Consider the following 22,277-nt stretch of genomic DNA (forward strand, 5'->3'; position numbering starts at 1 on the left):
ATCCTTCAGTGCTGTGTAGGCAGCGAAGAAATCCCAATGCCCAATTGGCTACTAATTGCCTTTGCCTTATTAAGAGGAGCTTTGCCTTATGCAGAGAGAGGTTTGCTCAGCCGTCACTGTCCCCCTGCCTCCCACACTGGCCCTGCTCTCTGGGAGCCAAAGCAGAGGAATGTGCATGTTCCCTCAGACACTGGATATCAGTGGCTGTTTACTGTCTTTAGTATGACAACCCACATAAGAACCGGGGCTTTAGAATCCTGCCCAGTGGCAGAAGAAGCATTTTATCTTGACTGGATTCAGTTCTTTGCTGTAGGCAAACTTGTCCTATAGGTGGCTCACTTTCTCTGGGGGTTGGAGGGTGGTACCTACCTTCTGAATTTTAACCAATGGAAGAACACGCTTGCAGAGCTAGGAGGAGCCCAGAAACCTCTTGGGTGCTGGATTCCCAAAGAATCATTTTGTCCTTGAAGTCATTTTATTCCATCAAAGCTTAGGGGTCAACCCCCTAAACCATGTGATCCTTAGAGCCCAGAAGTGAGCACCACCTCTACCACTGGGCAGATGGCCATGCCAATGGTTCTGGGAGAAAGTCCTGGCCAAAGCAATTCTTAGAAGGGTCTGCATCTAGGTATGCAAGGGCAGCATTCCTGAAGGAGCCAAGAATGGCCAAGAACTCCTGGCCTGAGTTTGGAGTCTACGTTCAGAGGCTGGATTTCCCACAAGCCCGTAATCTTCCCAGGCTTAGAGCACTGGTCCCCCAGGTCCCTTCTGGCTCCCAAATCCCCTGGTTCTAGAAATGTAACAGATTAGATTAATTTTTTTGTTTCCTGACCTAAGTATCCTTTATGACACTGTTTATATGACAAAAGATGTCCCATGTATCAAGCTCTTGGAATATGAATGTCTGTTGAAGGCCCAGATTAGTTAGTTCTTGCATTATAGTAAAATTTGTATAGCTGGTGTCCTGAAAGCATTTTATTTAAAGTGCCTTTGTTTATAACCATTAGAAGTCGCTGGATCATTGGGCTTTGCTTTCACAAGGGAGTCACAGACCAGCAGATACCTCCCATATGTATAGTTTCACGGAATAATTCTCATCATAAGTATTGAGAGCTCCCTAAATTATTATATGTCTTTCTTCCCAAACAAGAGATGAATTTATGCATCTTCTTCTGTCTGCTCATTTACTAACACTAAGGAACAGGGATACATAATCCCAGTCAGTGATCAAGGAGACAGATCTATTGACTATTCCAACATACCCAGAGCCTTTTGTTTCTGAATTTTAATGTGCTCATGAAAACCTTTTTGTTGATATCAGTGTTAACATTAAAGTCAACTGTATCTGTGTGTGTCTCACCCCTGTAAAATAACACACGTTCATGTAAGGATTCAGTGTCTTTCATCCCAGGTCACATTCTATTTCAGAGTGTCTTCATCTCTAGATGGTGCTAGAGAGAATAGAGTGTTAGGTACTGACTTGTATCTTACAAGTGATTGATCTCAGTAGGCCTATGCCTGTTGAAGAATTAACACCTCTTTTCTAACTCTCCATTTTTTTTCAAGATTTTATTTATTTATTTGACACACAGAGAACACAAGTAGGCAGAGAGGCAGGCAGAGAGAGAGGAGGAAGCAGGCTCCCTGTCGAGCAGAGAGCCTGATGCGGGGCTCAATCCCAATACCCTGGGATCATGCCCTGAGCCGAAGACAGAGGCTTTAACCCACTGAGCCACCCAGGCGCCCCTCTAACTCTCCATTTAACTGTTGCCTTGGATGGCAGGGGTGGGGGGGTGTGGGGAGGAAGCTTTAACTGTGCACTTAGAGCTGCAGCTCTTATCCATAGGGCTTGAACGGGTGAGGGGGGACAAAGAAATGTGGAGCAGGGGTATCCATAGGAGGTCTGAGAAAGCCTCAGAATCCCTGGTAAAGATGATAGAAGGGGGGCACCTGGGTGGCTCAGTGGGTTAAAGATGATAGAAGGTATTTCTCTCCTGAAGTCAGTCCGTAAAGACTGGAGGAGGTGACTGCTACTTCAAATGCAAAGATAGCTACACACAACTTACAGGAAAATGAAAAATCAAGGAAACATGACACCACCAAAGGATCACAATAATCTTCCAGTAACTGACCTCCCAAAATGGAGATCTGTGATTTACCTGATGAAGAATTCCAAATAGGTTTTTAAAGCAAGCTCAATGAGCTATGAGAAAACACAGAAAGTCAATTCAACAAAATTAAGAAATCAATGCATAAAACAAAATGAAAAGTTTAACAAAGAGGTAGAAATCAAAGGAGGAACCAAACAGAAATTCTGGAGCTGAGGAATACTGTGAATGAAATGAAAGGTACAATAGAGAGTATCAAGAGCAGAATGGATTGAGGAGAAGAAACAACATGTGAAGTAGGAGACAGTACCTTGGAAATTATGCAGCCAGAGGAGAACAAAAGAAAAATAATGAAAAAGAGTGAGGAGAGCCTGTGTGAACTATGGATACCATCAAGAGAAGCAATCTGAATTATTAGAGACCAAGAAGGAGAAGGAAGAGAGAACGGGACAGAAAGCTTGTTTTAAAAAAAAAATGATGAGGGCACCTGGGTGGCTCAGTGGGTTAAAGTCTCTGCCTTCGGCTCAGGTCATGATCTCAGGGTCCTGGGATTGAGTCCTGCATCAGGTTCTCTGCTCAGCGGAGAACCTGCTTCCTCCTCTCTCTCTTTCTGCCTGCCTCTCTGCCTACTTATGATCCCTGTCTGTCAAATAAACAAATAAAATCTTTAAAAAAAAAATGATGGTTGAGGGGTGACTCAGTTGGTTAAGCATCTGCCTTCAGCTCAGGTCATGATCTCGGGGTCCTGGGATCGAGCTCCATGTCAGGATCCCTGCTTGAAAATGGTGGGGAGTCTGCTTCCCCCTCTCCCTTTGCCCCTCCTTCCCATGCTCTCTCTTGCTCTCTCTCAGTCTCTGTCTCTCAAATAAATAAAATAATAATAATGGTTGAGAACTTCTGAGCAGAGGTTTGACCATCCAAAGCTTATGAGCTTCATGAAGCTCATAAGTCCCCAAAGAGGTTAAACTCAAAAATTTTTTTCTCCAAGACCCACCCATAATAAAACTAGCAAAAATGAAGGACAAAAAGAGGATCTTAAAAACAGCAAGAGGAAAGAAACTTATCACTTATAAAGGAATCTTCATAAGGCTATCAACAGATTTCTCAGCAGAAACCTTACAAGCCAAGACACAGTGGAATGACAGACTCAAAATGCTGAAAGAAAAAAATAAACCTGCCAACCAAGAATACTTTATCTGGCAAAGTTGTCCTTCAGAAATGAAGTACAGATGACCTCATTCATTCCCAGACACACAAAAGTTGAACAAGTTAAGCAACACTAGATCTGCCTTACAAGAAATGCTAAAGTTCTTCAAGCTGAAATGAGAATGAGCTAATTAATAATATGAAGGCATGAAAATATACAATGCACTGATAAAGGTAAATATATAGTCAAGTACAGAATACCCTAATACTGTAATACGGTAGTGTGTTAAGTACTTAATGCCAGTAAAAAGATTAAAGGACAAAAATATGAAAAATAACTATAGCTATAACAATTTGTTAATGATACAATATAAAAAGAGGTGAATTGTGACATCAAAAACATAAAGGGGGAGGGTAGAATGTAGTTTTGTATGCCACTGAAGTTGTTATCAGCATAAAATAGATCGTCATATCTATAAACTGTTTTGTGTAAATCTTATGATACAAGCAAAATCTACCATAGATACACAAAAGATAAAGACATGGGAGTCAAAGCATACCATTACAGAAAGTCATCAATCACAAGGAAGATGGCAAGAGAGGAAGAAAGGAACAAGAGAACAACAAAACAGCCAGAAACCAATTAATAAGATACATTAATTAGTCCTTACCTATGAATAGTTACTCTAAATGTAAATTGATTAAATTCACTAGTCAAGAGACATAGAGTAGCTGAAAGATTAAAAAACAAGACCCAACTATCCACTGCTTACAAAAGACTCACTTCTGCTTTAAGGACACACATAGGCATAAAGTAAAGGGATGGAAAAAGATATTCTATGAAAATGGAAACCAAAAGAGAACAAAGGTAGGTTTAATTATATTAGACAAAATAGACTTGATTCAAATGCTGTAATGAAGCAATGTTATTATAAAATGATAAAGGGGTCAATTCATCAAAAATATATAAAAATCATAAATATGTATGCACCCAGTGTTGGAGCATCTAAATATATTAAGCAAATACAAACAGATCTGATAGGAGAAATAAACAACAATACAGTAGGGGTAGGGGCCTTCTGTACCCCACTTTGAACAGTGTATAAATAATCCAGAGAGAAGATCAATAAAGAAATGTTGGACTTGAACTATATTTCAGACCAAATGGAACTGAGATATGGAGATATATATATATCTCCATATATATATAAGACCAAATGGAACTGAGATATGGAGATATATATATATATCTCCATATATATATCCATATATATATATATCTCCATATATATATCCATTCTTTGCAAGCTTACATGGGGCATTCTTCAGGATAGAACGTATGTTAGGTTACAAAGCAAGTCTTAACAAATTTAAGAAGGTTGATATCATACTAAGTATATTTTCTAACTATAGTGGTATAAAACTAAAAATCAGTAACAGGAAGAAAACTGGAAAATTTACAAATATGTGGAAATTATATAACACACTCCTAAAAAATCAATAGGTTAAAAAAACAAATCAAGTGGTGCCTGGGTGGCTCAGCCAGTTAAGCATCTGTCTTCAGTTTAGGTAGTGATTGAGCCCCACGTTAGGGTCTGGGCTTGGAGGGGAGTCTGCTTTTCCTGCTACCTCTGCCCCTCATCCCCTCACCCACTTGTGCACTCACTTGTTCACTCACTCTCTCAAATAAACAAAATAAAATCTTTTAAAAAAATAACAAAGTAATAAAATAAATCAAAAGGGCAATAAAAAAGTCTTCAAACAAATGAAAATGGAAGCCAAATATATCAAATCTTATGGGATGTAGCAAAAGCAATTCTAAGATGGAAGTTTATAGTGATAAATGCCTACATTAAGAAAAAAGAAAGATCTCAATAAACAACCCAACTTTACACCTCAAGAAACTAAAAAATAAGAACAAACTAAACCCAAAGTTAGCAGAAGAAAGGAAATAACAATAAACAGAACAGAAACAAATGAAATAGAGACAAGGAAAACAATAGAAAAGATCAATGAAACTGGAGTTGGTTTGGGGGGTAAAAACAAAATTGACAAAATTTTACATATACTAACTAAGGAAAAGGAGAGACGACTCAAATAAATAAAATCAGAAATGAAAGAGGAGACATAATAATATCAGAGAAATATAAAGTACCATGAAAGAACACTATAAACAATTGCCTACCAACGAATTGGACAACCTAAAAGAAATGGATAAATTCCTAGAAAGATGCAACCTACCAAAACTGAATCATGAAGAAATAGAAAATCTGAAAAAAACAATAATGACTAAGAAGACTGAATCAGTAATCAAAAACCTCCCAGGACAGAAGTGCCCAGGACCAGTGGCTCATTCTGCCAAATATTTAAAGAAGCATAAATGCCACGCCTTCTTTAACTCTTCCCAAAGATTGAAGAGGAGAGAATACTCCCAAACTCATTCTATGAGGCCAATGTTACCCTTTTACCCTAGCCAGATAAGGACACTAGAAACTACAGGTTAATATCCCTGATGAATATAGATGCAAATATTCTCGACAAAATATTAGCAAACTGAATTCAATAATACATTAAAGAATTGTACAGCATGATCAAGTGGGATTTATCTCTGGGATGCCAAGATGGTTCAACATATACAGATCAATAAATATAATATACTACATTAATATAATGAAGGATAAAAATCATGATCTTCTCAATAGTTGCAGAAAAAAGCACTTGACAAAATGCAACACCCTTTCATGATAAAAACTCACAATAAATTGTGTGTAGAAGGAACATCCTCAGTATAACTCACAGATGACAAGCCCATAGCTAACAGCATACTCAATGGTGAAAGACTGAAAGCTTTTCCTCTTTTACAAGGGTGCCCACTCTTACCACGTCTCTTCAACATAGTACAGGAAGTCTTACGCAGAATAATCAGGCAGGAAAAAGAAGTAAAATGCATCCAATTTGGAAAGGAAGTAGTAATTGTCATGTTCACAGGCAATATGATCTTATATAGAGAAAATCCTGAAGACTCCAAAGAACTGTTAAAACTAATCAGCAAATTCAGTAAATTTGCAGAATACAAAATCAACATACAGAAGTCAGTTTTGTTTTATATACTAACAAGGAAATATCTGTAAAAGAAATAAAATAATCCCATTTGTATTTGCATCAAAAACAAAAGAATACTTGGGAATAAATTTAATCAGGAAGGGGTGCTTGGGTGGCTCAGTCATTAAGCATCTGCCTTCGGCTCAGGTCATGATCCTGGGGTCCTGGGATCGAGCCCCACATCAGGATCCCTGCTCGGCAGGAATCCTGCTTCTCCCTCTTCCACTCCCCCTGCTTGTGTTCCCTCTCTCGCCATGTCTCTCTCTGTCAAATGAACTAATAAAATCTTTTAAAAAAAATTTTAACCAGGAAAATGTAAGACCTGTACTCTGAAAATTATAAGACTTTGATGAAAGAAATTGAAGAAGACACAAACAATGGGAAAATATCCCATGTTCATGGATCAGAACTAATTTTGTTAAAATATGCACACCATAAAATCCTTCTATAGAATCAATGCAATTCTTATCAAAATTTTATTAAAATTCCAGTGACGTTTTTCACAGAAATAGAAAAAAGCAATTTTAAAATTTGTATGAAACCACAAAAGACCCCAAATAGCCAAATCAATCCTGAGAAAGAAGAACAAAACTGGAGGATTTGCATTCCTGATTTCAAACTATGCTTCACTGTCATAGATGTCAAAATAGTATGGTACTGGCATAAACAGAGATATACATATCAGTGAAAGAGAATCAAGAGCCCAGAAATAAACCCTCATATACTCAATTGGGAATACTCAATGCTCAAAAGATAGTCTCTTCAATAAATAATATGGGAAAACTGGATAATCTCATGCAGAAGAATGAAATTGGACCCATACCTTACATTATTCACAAAAATTAGCTCAAAATGAATTAAAGACTGAAACTCTAAAACTCCTCAAGAAACATAGGGAAAAATCTCCTTGACATTGGTGTTGGCAATGATTTCTTTGGCTATGACACCAAAAGCACAAGTAACAAAATAATACGTGAAATAAATAAGTGAAACTACATCAAACTGAAAAGCTCTTGTATAGCAAAAGAAACAACCAATGAAATGGAAAAGCAACCTACAGAATAAGAGAAATTGTTTGCAAACCTTATATGTGATAAAGGTTAGTATCCAAAATATATAAGGAACTCCTACAACTCAATAGCAAAAAGTGAACAACCTAATTTAAAAGTGGGCAGAGGGGGAGCCTGGGTGGCTCAGAGGGTTAAGCCTCTGCTTTCAGCTCATGTCATGGTCTCAGGGTCCTGGAATCGAGCCCCGCGTCGGGCTCTCTGCTCAGCAGGGAGCCTGTTTCTCTCTCTCTCTCTCTGTCTGCCTCTCTGCCTACTTGTGATCTCTCTCTGTGTGTCAAATAAATAAATAAAATCTTTAAAAAATAAAAATAGAAAAAATAAAAGTGGGCAGAAGACCTCAATAGACATTTTTCCAAAGAAGGCATACAAATAACCAAAAGGTAGGGACATGAAAAGATGCTGTTAGAAAAGACACCGGTTAGAATGGCTGCCATCAAAAAGAGAAGTGAAAACAAGTGTTGGCGAGGTTATGGAGAAAAGGGAACCCCTGGGTACACAGTCGGTGGGGATGTAAATTGGTACAGACGCTGTGGAAAACAGTATGGAGTTTGGTCCAGTAATGTCCAGTAATATCTGGGCATATATCCAAAGGAAATTAAATCAGGATCTGGAAGAGATATCTGCTCTCCCATGTTTAAGGCAGCATTATCCAGTAGCCAAGGTATGGAAACAATCTAAATATCCATCTACAGATGAATGGGTAAAGAAGATGTGGCATATATGTACGATGGAGTATTATTCAGTCTGTGAGGAATAAGGAACTCTTGCCATTTGTGACAACATGGATGGACCTTGAGAGTGTTATGCTAAGTGAAATAAGTCAGAGAAAGACAAATACTGTATGATCTCACGTGTGAAATCTAGAAGAGGTGAACCCATAGACATGGAGAGTAGAGCAGTGGTTGCCAGGGTCTGTGGGATGGATGAAATGGGGAGGTGTTGGTCAAAGAGTTCAAACTTCCAGTTACAACATGATTAAGTACTGGGGAACATAGCATAGTGACTGTAGTTAATAATACTGTATTACATACTCCGAAGTTGCTGAGAAAGTAAATCTTAGGTGTTCTCACCACACACCAAAAAAATGGAGATTATAAGAGATGATTGAGATGTTAACTAACCCTATTATGGTAATCTTTTCACAGTGTATAAGTGTATCAAATCATCATGTTATACATCTTAAATTTACACAATGTTATGTCTCAATTATATCTCAACAAATCTTGGTGAGGGTGGGGGGAGACATGTTCATCCTTCAAAAGCCATAAAGTTAAAAGGCAAACAATAACTGAGAAGACATATTGCTTACATACATAATGGGCAAACAATTAACTTAGCCTCATAATGCTAATGGGTAAAAAGGGCATTGCACATGAGCAGGCAATTCACAAAAAAAAAAAAAAAAAGTAAATGACCAATAAGCATGTGAAAAAAATATTTAGCTTAAACTGTATTTCAACTGTATCTAATTCAACATGTAGCTCAGAACTTAGCATATGGTCTGCACATTCATCTTTCCCATTCAACAAATGCACAGTAAGATGCTGGGAAGACAGCCATGAACAGGGCAAAGTTCATCATTTGTTTAGACGAGCAACAAAAATGCAAATTGAAATACCGAAATGTCACTTTGCCTAACAAATTGGATGACTAAAAAGAATCATAACCGACGTTGCTAGGAGTTCAGGGAAATAGGCAGTCTAATGCACACAAAATAGTAGGAGCCCGCGTTAGTGTGCTGGGAACTGGGTAAGTCCGAGCCATCAGAACGGGCACACCCTTTGGTCCAGCAACTGTACTTTGCATCCTTTATCCTATGGAAAAACTGAACAAGCCACCCAGGGTACACCAGTACAGTCCATCAAGCATTGCATTATTCTTGTAGGGAAACAATGACATAAATGTCCCACAATAGGGACTCTTGGCGAAATGGAGGGGACAAGGTCCAGAAAACAGATAAGGCATCAGCACTGCAAGAGCAGGCAGATTTGGTCCAGATACAAGGAATTGTGTAAATTTGATGTCAGGAAGTTGGAGAGGTTTTGTTTTATGCTCTGTATCCCACCCCCCCCCCATTTACCCCCTGCTCTCTGAACTGAAAAGCAAGTCTGTCTTCTGAAGGCGAAGGGGTGGTAGAATTGACATTTCCAGATTGTAGAGAAGATTTGGAATAGCTCTTGCATAGAGTGGGAAAGGAAATTATATGGACAAATAGAAAGGATCCCCACACAGCAAGGAAGGCCTGCATAAGGCCAGAGATCATGAACATTTACCTGAGACACAGAGCCTGCAAAAGATTACCACAACCGGGACGCCTGGGTGGCTCAGTTGGTTAAGCGGCTGCCTTCGGCTCAGGTCATGATCCCAGGGTCCTGGGATCGAGTCCCACATCGGGCTCCTTGTTTGGCAGGGAGCCTGCTTCTCCCTCTGCCTCTGCCTGCCTCTCTGTCTGCCTGTGCTCGCTCGCTCTCTCTCCCTCTGTCCCTAACAAATAAATAAATAAATAAATAAAAATCTTTAAAAAAAAAAAAAAAGATTACCACAACCTTGAACACAAATAAATGCAAAATAAAAACCCATTCTTTTGGAAGAAATGGTCTGTTAGTAGCAGTTATATTCATAAATCCACATCATTGGATGTAATTACACAGTACTACAGCCCAAGTGTCAATTCCAAGATTTACATTAGAACTCCTCGTGTCAGGGGCTTCTAGTTTAGCCATTAATCTGCAATGAAATTCACGGATGAATCTCAAACCAAGTTTGGGAGCTGGCGAGAGCAGATAAAATGAAAATGAATTCTCTCCGTACTAGGAACAAAAAATAGGACATTAAAACTTTAGAAAACTGCATAGCCATCTAATGGAAGAAAAGATAATGTAAAGGTGAATTCTTCCAAAATTAGGGCAGAAGCCTGATGTAAATCAAATCCAAATCTGAACCAGACATTTTTTTAACTTCTCAAAAGAAAGAAAATCTGATAGAAAACCTGATAGAAAAAGTCAAGAATAATTTAGATACATTTACAAAAAATAAGATCTGAATGAAGAGGACCCCCGTATTAAGATATTACTGTATACTTTAAAAGCACAGTAATTAAATTTGTGAGAGAGTGATACAAGCTATAATGAAATAGGCCAGAAGTACAGCCTAGAATATATTAAAATTTAACTCATGATTTATCTCATGATTCCCACCTACCTCTCACCCCCAGTCAGAAAAAGAAACTTCTTAATAAATGGTGTTGGGACCAATATCCACTAGTTATTTGGGAGAGGGGAGGAGGTAGCAAGGGAGGAAGGCCCTTAATTTTCCCTCCAGTGAAGGGAGCAATGGATCTTCCTGGTGTGCAGGCCCGACAGGACTTACAGGAGACAGTCCCTTATGAGAAGAGGCCACACAGGCTCTAGAGAGTGAATCCCTGTACCTTTGCCATTTATTCAACAAATAGTTTTTGAGCTATTCCAAGCGCTGCAGTACAGCAGGGATAAGAGAGAAGAGTTACCTGCCTCGTGGAATTTACCTTCTATTGGAGGAGACAGCTGATAAATATGTAGACAGGTTCAGGGGATGATGTCAGATTGTGAGTCCAGGAAGGTCTTTTCGGACACCGTTCTGACCGAGTGTCCCTTGGACTGAAGGTGAATCCAGGAAGGTCTTTTCGGACACCGTTCTGACCGAGTGTCCCTTGGACTGAGGGCCTGAAGGACAAGAAGGAAGAATTTGGGGAAAATCTAAAGGAAGGTTCCTCCCGGCAGAGCAACACAAGAAAAGACTTACGGTGGAAATGACCTGGACAAGTTTAAGGAACTGATGAAAGAGCCAGGGTGGTTGGCGCAATATGGCAATGGGGAGGACAGTGAGAGAAGTGACGGGGGCCATGCGGAGAACCTCAGCTTTTATTCTGAGTGACATAAGGAGTGCCTGGAAAGGTGTCCACAGAGAATGACAAGGAGGACCTTTCATTTACCAAGATCCCCCACGCTGCCAAGAGGTAAAAAGAATCACCTCCTTTCCCAGTGAACGTGGAAGATGGTTTCACATCTCACTGGGCTTCTTCAGAAGTGATCACATGCCCCAGCAACCCCCCGGTTACTGCCAGCAGCAGGCAAACACTTGCGGTCAGTATCAGAAACAATTTTTCTGGAGAACAGCCAGTAAGTATGCAAAAGCAAAAAAGACTGGTGACCATGATCACCCCCTCTGCTGGGAAAGCAAGTCCTGCTTGCCAGACACTACCAAGGCAGGTGCAGGCAAAGGTAATGGCTCCCCATCCCCCTCTTTTGTCACCTCCACCAGTCCCGAAGTGGCCTTCACTGGGTGTCAGTTGGCCGGCATTAAACAAGAACATGACCTCAGGAAAACATACAGACCAGGGGGGTTAATTCTGGATTGAAAGTGCAGAGTTTTCAAAAATTCACTTCTGTCATCACCATTAAGACAGCAAGTCATTTCTTTCATACATGGCCTTGACCATCAAACCCTAGATGATTTAGGCCCCAAACATTCCTAGAGGACAGTTCTCTAATCTCTGTTATGGTTTGTAGTTTCATTTTATTACATATGCGAATTTATTGTTCGCACTCCAATTTCCTTCCACAATTCTGTGTCACCCTCTTTCGTCAAGTCACTTCAGGGACAGGGGTCTGTTCGTGGAGGATGTATTTTGACAGGTTGTAGAGGCCTCGCCAGAGCGCCTTATGTTTTATGAGAGCTGAAACATATTTGCATTGAATTTTTCTAGCAGATTTCTGTCAACTATTGAAGAGGGCATATGGAGTTTCTTTTCTTACCTTTGAAAAGGGGTGGGGGGAATACATGAAATCAGGATAAATTTCCTTGCTTCCTCTTGGTAGTTTGATGGAAGCATTTCTTAAAGCCAACACAGCATCTGTAATATGGGACAGAAAAGTAACAAGGAGACCATGAAGCCTGGACCACGCTTAGAGCAGATTTCCTTAGAGACCACATTCCTTTTCACTGACTGTCCTTGCTGGCTCAATCCCATGTAGGTTCAGGAAGGCTCAAAACCAGAGCTTGTCACTGGGGAGATCTCAAGCTCCGTAGTGTGGCTTGGTGGGTGGTGTGGCCAAAGCTTATTCTGCTGAATGTCAATGCAGCCCTTGTCTCGCTGACCTATCTATTGTTACTGATCTGATTATTCAGTACAATTCAGTTCCACAGTCACTTCCTACAGACCACTGGGTTCCAGGAATTATGTGCAGAGGAGGTGGTGTGACAGGTGGGAAGGAGCGTGGGCTTCGGAGACCAAAGTCTCTGGGCTCAGATCCCAGCTCTGCATCTTCCCTGAGCCACAGTTTCTTCATCTCTAGAGATGGAATTAAAACATCAACTGTGTCAGGTTGTTGTGAGGGCTAAATGTAATGATGAGAAGCCTGGAGTCCTAATGGCACCAGGACCCACATTAGCTCTGAGCTGGCTGCCTTCTTCTTTCTGTTCTCTCCTGGAGGGGTCTCGGGAGCAGCCTTCAGCAGGGGAGCAGTGGGGCCCCATGTGGGTTTTATGCAATGTGAGCTCCTGAAGGGCTTTTCTATGCTGCATGAGCACTACCCCTTTATGTTCAAAAAGGTCCTTAGAAGAGCCCAGGTGAAGCTTTTCCCTGCATTACCTGGAAGGTCCACGATCTCCCATCAGCCTCCTGAGGAACATTCATTTATCACAGGCTCAAAGGAGAACAGGAGGGCCCCACACCTCCACCATTTTCTCATTTTTACCAACCGAGCTATGAAGGTTGTGTCCCCCCAACCCGCTCTGGTGACCTGACAGCAAAAATGACAGATTCAAGGGGTTACATGAGTTGACTGGGTCATTAAGCATTTCTCTTCTGCTCAGGTCATGATCCCAAGGTCCTGGGATCGAGTCCCACATCATGCTGCTTGCTCTGTGGGGAACCTGCTTCTCCCACTCCTCACCCACTAGTACTCTCTCTCTCTCTCTCTCTCTCTCTCAAATAAATAAATAAATACTTTAAAAAAAAAAACAAAATAAAGACTAAAAGGGTGACCTGGAGTTTATTCCATCCTGGCCATTAGCAATCACTGGCTCTTGGATGGTCAGAAAGGATCTTTGCAATACTATATTTTCCCTTATTCCAAGAGCCCAGGGAACTCTTCTTTCTCTGTTGGTGTTGAAATCTCCTTACCAGTGTCAGTTTGTGCCAGCTCCCTGGGCTCACTCAGCTCAGCCGACTGGGCTCACAGCCCGTCTTGCTGCCTCCCTCCCCAGTCCACAGCCCCGGCATGCTCTCAGCTCTTTCCAGAAAAGTGCTCCTCACCCTTGTAACTCCCACACAGCTGCCCCACCCCAGGCCCCAGTGACCTTGAATTCCAGCTGCAGTAAGAGTTCCCAACACTTTTCTCTGCTTCAGCTTCTCCCCAGCCTTAAATCTGTCCCTCCTCTCCTAGTCGGAACTGCCTTCCTACAAACATAGGCCTCTCGAGGGGCCTGTGAGGAATCTGGGGTTCAAAACCAGGCACATCTGGGTGCAAAGCCGGCTCCTTCAGAGCAGACCCCTCCCTAAGGCTCAGCTCCTCATCTGGGAGATGTGATCATAGTACAGGCATCAGAGGGCAGTCAGGTGAGCTCAGGGAGGCAAGGCAAAAAGTGCTCATCACAGAACTTGGCATGCGGTAAGTGGTCAGGAAATGCCGGCTCCTGAGAACAACAGCAGCGAGAACCTGCGGTGGCACCCGCTTTCAGAGAGCACAAAACTCAAACTCCTGAGTTTGGAATTCGGGGCACTGCCCTGCCCCCGTCTCCCTTCTCCTGTTTGTCATCCTTGGCACGCCCCAGGCTGCGGTGCCAGTCCCTATGGGGTCAGGGCTCCGGGACTGGTGTCTGAAAGACCTTCCTCATCTTCACTGTTTTTTAACTTCTTTCTTGTGCTTCCAGACCAACCCCAAAGTCACAAAGTGGTGGGGCCCCTATGGATCCACAGCCCACTGCTCACAGTGCAGGGCAGGGCCTGTCCTCTGCTACCTGCTGTTGGTCTTCGTGTCCCTCTCCCCTATCTGCTCTCTGAGGACAGGGACGATGACTGACTGGCCTCTGCATCCCCTACAGGGCTCTGTGCCAGGGCCCTGGTGTGGGATAGACTCTTCCTGAAGGCTTGCATTCAATTAGTGCTGATGGGAAACAGCAGGTGATGTCTGAGGAACTGGTTGTTCAGTTTCCCAGCTAGGCAATGACATCCCTTGTTTTTATTGCATACCAGTACTCCCAGTTCACTCTGCTCCCAGTCAAAGGGAAATACGTGTGTATATATTTCCCAGAATACGTGTATGTGCCTGGCGGGGGCGGGGGTGGGGGATGGGCGGTCTGCATGTCCATGTCAGGTTGCCCATTGTCATTTCTTAGGACAGACCATTCTAGAGTCAGATATTACGTTCTCCTTTTTTGTCATTAGGTTACCCCTTGTTTATGAAATTATGGTGGTGGTAGATAATACTAGATCATAGTGGGGTTTTTTTTTTCTTTTTAAAATATTATTTTTTTAAAGATTTGATTTATTTATTTGAGGAAGAGAGTGAGTGAGAGAGAGCACAAGCAGGGTGAAGGGCAGAGGGAGAAGCAGACTCCACGCTGAGCAGGGAGCCCGATGCAGGACTCCATCCTGGGACTCCGTGAACATGACCTGAGCTGAAGGCAGATGCTTAACCGACTGAGCCACCCACGTGCCCCTCTTTTTAAAATATTCCTAGTTGGCAAGAAAAAAACTGGGAAATGAAGAGGAGCAAAGTTTAACTTTCTTCAGTAAAGAACAGTAAAAAGCATTCTTCAAAACACAGGTAGGCAAGGAAAGCTGTTTCGAGAGCATGACATATAATGGAAGGCATCTGAGTCACCAGGCCATGCCAGTAACTGGTCCACCTAGACACTGGGGCAGGTGGGGGTGGGTGTTGAGGAGGGGCCAACCCTGGACCCAGGCACTGTGTGTCCCCTTACACATGCTGTCTAATTTACTCTCCAAAGTCTCTTGAGCTAGATGGTGTTACCTCTTTCACAGTGGGGGCTCAGAGAGGTTAAATCATTTGCCCAGGGGCGCCTGGGCAGCTCAGTGGGTTAAGGCCTCTGTCTTCGGCTCAGGTCATGATCTCAGGGTCCTGGGATTAAGTCCTGCATCAGGCTCTCTGCTCAGTGGGGAGCCTGCTCCCCCTGCTTCTCTGCCTGCTGCTCTGCCTACTTGTGATCTCTGTCAAATAAATAAATAAAATCTTTTTAAAAAATTAAAAATAAATCATTTGCCCAAAATGTCACAGGCAGTGTAACCTAAATTTCCCAAGCCTCGTGGTATGGGGTATGCAATGAGGAGGTCACACTCTCATCAGTCCTCAGTAGGAAGCCACAGGACCGCAGCACCCACGGCCCCCCCCCCCACAGCAGTTGGGGGAAACTAGGGAGGCTTCTCCAAGTGTGCATGGACAGTCCACCCATAGGGGCCTGCTTGGGGCCTTTATAATTATCTAGGGAGGACAGCAGTGCCTCCCAGAGGACAGGCCTCACCAGGCCGCTGCTGCCCACGTGCCTTCTCACAGACATCTGGTTCCAGAGCAGCCACGTCAAGGCCAATATATGACTTCCGTACCCAAGCACTTCTGCCCCCATGGGCCCTTTCCTCCATAGAACACACTATCAAATCAAATTTTACAACTGTGTAGGTATAAAGATTAATATATGGGGGCACCTGGGTGGCTCAGTGGGTTAAAGCCTCTGCCTTCAGCTCAGGTCATGATCCTGGGGTCCTGGGATCGAGCCCCATATTGGGCTCCCTGCTCAGGGGGAGCCTGCTTCCTCCTCTCTCTCTCTCTCTTTGCCTGCCTCTCTGCCTACTTGTGATCTCTGTCAAATAAATAAATAAAAAATTTTTAAAAAAGATTAATATAGGAATATTATGAATTAAAACATGTTCCTGGACCTAAGAGTTCTTTTTTATCTTCTTCTTTTTCATTTAAAAAAAAATTAAAACATTTTTATAGGCTCCTAAAAGAATGATGAGCTGTGGGCTCCATGCCTGCTGAGCCCAGCGGGCAAGAAGGGGAGTCTTTTGCCAGAGTGGGAGTCCTCTCACCACTGCCCACCCCTGTTTCATGGATTAGCCCATGGACCTCAAAGCCTACTGCCTCCTTCTTTATCTCACAAAACCCTAGTGCTCAGGTCCCTTCAGTCTCTACCTGTTTAGCTCTTCTATTCTTGTTATAGGCATCGGAACAGTTCCCAAGGTAGAGCTATAAAAATTCCTCTTCTGCCCCAGACGCCTGCATACTCATTTAACCTGGAAGGCTTTTCTCCTCCCCACATTGTATTCGATGAGATCATATCAAGACTTACATCAAGTCAAATAAATAGAAAGCCAGGCCTCCGTCACAGCCCCGGTCCATCACATGCAGCCCGACATGGGATCTGTTTTGGCCCAGCTGAGTCAGGCAGACACACACGTGAGCCTGGGTGGAACCAGGCCTGGAATCAGCCCTCTGGCATCCAGAGTGTTCCTTCTCTGGGAAGCCAGGCATTTCACGCACTCCCGATATTCACATGTTGGCAAGCTTGGGATATTCTGGTAAGGAGCATTCCTGTCTATTCCAGCTTGAAATGAGTCTGCATTTCTTTGTCCAACACAATGCTTTGAAATGAGTGATGATGCCAGAAAAAAAAATATCAGGAGAGTTTACAAGGATTGCTACTGATCAAGTATATCTAGCGTTTAGGCTGAAAACCGTCTTTTCTTTAGAACTCTGTAGACTCAGAATCTGTCCTTGGGAACACCTTGCATTCTGCTTGTCTTGGGCAAACAGTCTATAAGGAAGAGTAAATGGAAGAGGAATTCGCTCTGGCAGCATGTTTTATGTGAAGGGGGAGTACATGGGGACAGGATGGAGAGATCACCACGGCTAAAGTTTGTGGGGAGTGAGACAAAAAGGAAAGAAGTCTTGCTTCTCTCTGCAGTCCCTAGAGAGAAAAGAACGAGACAGCTGGGGTTTATGACTCGGGTCCTGCCCTGCTCTTCTGCTTTCTTGGGCCCATTGAAATGGCCACCATGGCAGGACCCTGGCCCCAGAGTGATCCGCAACCTTCTGAAAGGTCTGCCTTGGTCCTGCTGTTGCTTATAGGCAGCAGGAAACATGACTTCTTGCTGAGGTTCCTTACTGTGCTGGCTCTGGTGAGTGATCAAGGAAACCGGAGTGGTTCTCATTACCTTCTATATCCCAAGTGTAGACTGTTTGGGTCAACCCCAGAGGTAGTGAGGGCAGCATGATGGATTTGATGTTCCACATGGGGCTGGGACACAGACTGACCCTGGCAGGGGACACTCAGGCTCTCAGTAGTGACCACTGAAAACCATGCCCCATCTGCACCAAGTCATGTTGGCACACACCAAGCATTTAAAAAGGGAATCGCACGGGTATCTGGCGCTTAACAAAATTCATTATTTAATTTGTATTTCTTTGATCACTAGAAGGTTGAATTTGTTATTGCATGGCCATTTCCATCCTATCATCTGTGGGGCCCTTGGCCTCAAGTATCCTTGAGACCAAACTTCCTGTTCTGTAATTGCCCCTATGCTCTCTGCTAATGTCCACACTTTCACCTCTCCCTTCTTTGATCCCAGGAAACTGTCACATTGAATCCATCTTATAATTACTCTCTGGAGTACCATCAGCTACATAATAGCTCTCTTTGGGCTCTCAAATTGTGCTTTGTTTGTGCCATTCAGCTCAGCCCTCCGGGGCTGTAAGCAACAAAGCAGAAGGTTCCTTTAGCTATTCACTTCTCCCACACACAGGGCTTCCTGCCAGCACCCGTCCACACCAGCTTTTCATCTGAACAAAACCCTGTCCAGTGCTAAATATAGCTTTATTTAACATAATTGTACAAGGTGCTTTCTACTTTTAAATCTAGACTGGCCAGGGAGTGGGACATTTACATAACAAGCTGGTGTCAGCCCTGATTTCCTTTATTGGAGTGGTGAGGAAACTAAGGAACGGGGAGGTTTGCAGCCCTGCTCCTGTCATAGGACTAATTAAATCCCAGGTATCTTAACTTCCGGTAGGTGCACTGTTCACTCCCTCCCTCCATATCCAAGCAAATAGCCCAGTCCTTGGTTGTGGGCAAGGAGCCCCTGAATTCCTGCAAAGGCTGGTGGATGGCAGGGTGTACTTCCCCTCTGAGAGCTCACCCACCAGACTGGGGGAGGGGTGCTCCCGCCATCTGGCTCACCAACCAGAGATCTTGTCCAGTTTGCATATACTTTTTTTTTCTTTTCTTTTCTTTTTTTTTTTTTTTTTTTTGCCACTACCCCCAGCTGGAGGCTAGTCAGCTTCTGAAGTGTTCCAGGGCTTTCCCCAGACCACAGAGCTTCCAGGTGAAGCTGTGGTGCCTTCTTCAGCCCAGCTGCCGGGTACTGCCACATTCTGACTTAGTGGCAAAAGCAGATGCCTTCAGGGCACCTGAAGTATGTCTGCTTGTCAAGTGGCTGGCGTAGGACTAGGCATGCCATGAGGGCGGGGCTTTACCCATTGTCCCTTTTATCCCAGCACCTGGAACAGAGTCTGCACACCATAGACCACCCCCAATAAAATATGTAGGGGGAACAGTGTGGGGATCACAGAGACCTGGCAAGTACGTGTCTCGTGGAAGCCATTCTTGTTAAAAAACACACCTCTGGGCAATATTTGGCTTCCAGCTTCCAACCCCTATGGTTGAATAAACAAGGCTATTTATGGATAGAATGGAACAATGACCTCCAAGCAACAGCGATGCCCGCTTACCGCTTTGATGTAATGTGCCCGGTTGGAGTCAGGACGCAGGACCAGTTTACGCACCTCTTAAATCCTTCCCATTAATAACCTTGACCCTTTAACAACGTTGTCCTAATTGGAGACGTGTAAATTTTCACACTTTCCCTTCTACTGTGCTGTGGTCTTTTTCTGAATCTCTTAGTCATATGCCTTTCTTTTCAAAAAAAATGTACAAAGAACACCCCTTTTACCAAATAAGGAACAGACTTTCTAAACACAAACTTATGTCCTGAGAGAAGGGTGACAAATCTGCTTTCATTCGTACAACGTCACTTTTTCTAAAATGGATTTAAGCAAACAGTGGCAGCTGTTTAATGCCAAAAACATTTTGAGCCCAATTCATCTTCACAGTCCGCCACAGCGAGTCACAGCGTCCTGGATCGCAGGGGACAGCCCCTGTTTCTCCTCCGGTGAAGCGTTGACTCTGGCTGTTCCCAGGGACACTGACCTTATTCCACTGGATCTGCGTCATCATCCTTCCATCCCATTCTCCCGACACTCCAGACCCATTTGTTTGGGTTTGTAGCAAAGTCCCCTGAACCAAAAGGAATGTGGCTCTTGGGTCAGCCATCAGCTGTTCTAGAGCAGACAGGATGGATGGGGAGCCCTCTGGGCACACGTGCCTTAACCCTACAAAGGGTTGACAGATACGAGACCATGTGCCTCAGCATGGAAGCCCAGAGCCAGCTTTTAGACTGTGACTTTTCACTTAAACACATCGAATCGGGAAGGGTATCAAAACATCCTCTAGCAAGTAGAATCTACTTGGAGGAATGGAAAATCAAGCCATAGCCATCATTAATATTTTAGCCAGGATATATGAGTACCTTACAAGGTACCAAAGGCATTAAAATTCCAGATTTTCTTGAAACATTTTACTGGTAAATTGTAAACACACACACACTTACACACACACACACAGACACCCCAGTCAGCAGCAGGCAATATTTGACTTCCAGTTTGCAAGCCCTTTGATGGGATAAATAAACTGGGTTCTAGATTGAAATCATTGCCATCCAGAAACACCAGACTCCAGCCTACTGCTTGACGTTCTCTCCTGACAAACTTAGAGATGCGGATAACTTTTTGTGGTGGCAGTGCCTCTCTCCGTCAGTGACCTTGGCCCAGATCTGGACTGATTATAATTTTCAGTCCTGAATGTAAAAGCTTGTGTCAGTGAGGACTATATTCAGCTGCAAATAACAGAAAATCTGGCCAACAGTGGCTTCAATGGTAGGGGACTATTTTCCTCATGTAACAAGATATTCAGAGGCAGGGGTGCCTCACAGTGGTTCAGCTGATCCGCGGCTGTCTGGGCCAGGCTCTTTGAGGCTTTCTGACCCACGCTACTCAGCATTTTGGCATTTGTCACAACTGCACAGCTGTGATCAAGGTAGACAGGAGTGGGGAAGGAGAGCATCAGCTGGATCTATTCACCTGGTTAAGAAAACCAAAGCTTTCATTGAGACTCCCGGGCAAGCTTTCCTGCCAGGCTTACTGGGCTGAACGGTGTCACGTGACTACCCCTGACTGTGAGAGATGAGGGAAATGGAGTGTTTCTCCATTCAGCCTCTATGGTGGAGCAGAGCAAGGGAGAACGGGCTTGACAACAGGTGTGTGGGAGCTAAACACACAGGGGCTACTGACACACAGCAGGTGAATACTTCCAACACTCATTGTTCAGATGATGAAGCTGAGTTCTAGAAGTACACAGTAACTGGGTCAAGATCCCATCATCAAATGAAGTTAGAGCCAGATCTAGAACCCAGGTCTCTTAATACCCAGTCCAGAAGGCTCCCTAATGGACCAGCCAGGGTTGTGGTTGGACAGAGTCTGTGGCTGGAGCTCTTTCGAAGAAGTAGAATATCATCCAGAAAATGACCTTTGGCGATAAAACCAGCAGCAGCGGACAGGGGACAGAATAGCCTCCCCTTGAGGTCACCTTCTTCCCTGGAGGGGAAGGACAGTAGAGGGACAGAATCAAATAATTGCGTGAATCACAGAAGCCAGGCCACGTCAAATCAGGCCACCTCCAGGTGCCCTCCAGCCATGTAGACTTTTCAGTTTCTCATTCTTTTGGCACATCGACGTTTGTGTGTGTTATAATGGAATCAGTCTCATGATGAGCACAGTGATGATGTCAAATTTCCATGTCATTGTTAATGTGCTGTTCTTGTCTTCTGTCCCCTTCTGTTGTTGGACCAAACAGAAGTATTCTGCAGTTTCTCTCTGCAACATCTCCACAGAAGTCTTGAAGGTCATCAATGCCACAGAGGAGCTGATAGCAGAGTCCTCAGGGCCCTTGGAGTTCCCACCTGTTCCTCCCGACAGAGAGAAGGGGACATTTCCTCTCGGGATAGACCAAGTGAGACTGGATGAGCAGCTGACTTCCCTGGAAGAAAACGTAAGACAGTGGGGATGTTCCCTGTCTAGGGCAAACAGGTGCAAAGAAGAAACCAATGAAGGTGTAGCCCATCCCAAACAGTGCAGGGATGCATACACACTACCACCGTAGCAGGTCTATTCCCAGGGAGGCAACGGGCTGGGTTCTCCAGAAGCAGACCTGGAAATGTGGGTTTGCGTCCAAGTGATTTCCTAGGAAGCACTCTGCCAGGGAAGCTGGTTAGGGAGTGGGGAAAGATGGGGATAGGGAAGAAGTCAAGGGAAGGTGTGACCTTTTTTTTTTTTTTTTTTTTTAGATATTATCTGTCCGTTTGACAGAGAGAGAGAAAGAGAGAGAGAGAGCACACAAGCTGGGAGAGGGAAAAGGCTCCCCACTGAGCAGAGCCCAACATGGGGCTCGATCCCAGGATCATGACCTGAGCCAAAGGCAGACACTTAACCAACTGAGCCACTCAGGGGCCCCAACAAAGGTGTGACCTTAAAGGAAGAGTAGCTTTGACCTGATCCAGCAGGAAGCACTAGGGCGTCAGTTGCATCTCAGGGTTGTCCTGACTTGCGGCAAAGGAATTGGCCTTTCCTACAGTCAGCAGACGGTGTCTTCTTGTGGGGGTGGGGAGATACAGAAACTGTAA

The 22,277-nt window shown here is 43.7% G+C and overlaps 1 protein-coding gene across 1 annotated transcript in view; it reads left to right on the top strand.

Annotated features, from left to right (window-relative positions):
• Positions 1-22,277, top strand: part of LOC111159084 (rab effector MyRIP-like) — a 74,783-nt gene that overhangs the window by 38,588 nt on the left and 13,918 nt on the right. Inside the window, exon 8 of the mRNA XM_022521471.1 lies at positions 21,452-21,646. Coding sequence (XP_022377179.1) covers positions 21,452-21,646 — 195 coding nt within the window. The remainder of the gene's footprint in view (positions 1-21,451; positions 21,647-22,277) is intronic.

The sequence above is a fragment of the Enhydra lutris genome, unplaced genomic scaffold (genome assembly GCF_002288905.1).
Source record: "Enhydra lutris kenyoni isolate GAN:26980312 unplaced genomic scaffold, ASM228890v2 scaffoldscaffold66, whole genome shotgun sequence".
Lineage (NCBI taxonomy): Eukaryota > Metazoa > Chordata > Mammalia > Carnivora > Mustelidae > Enhydra > Enhydra lutris.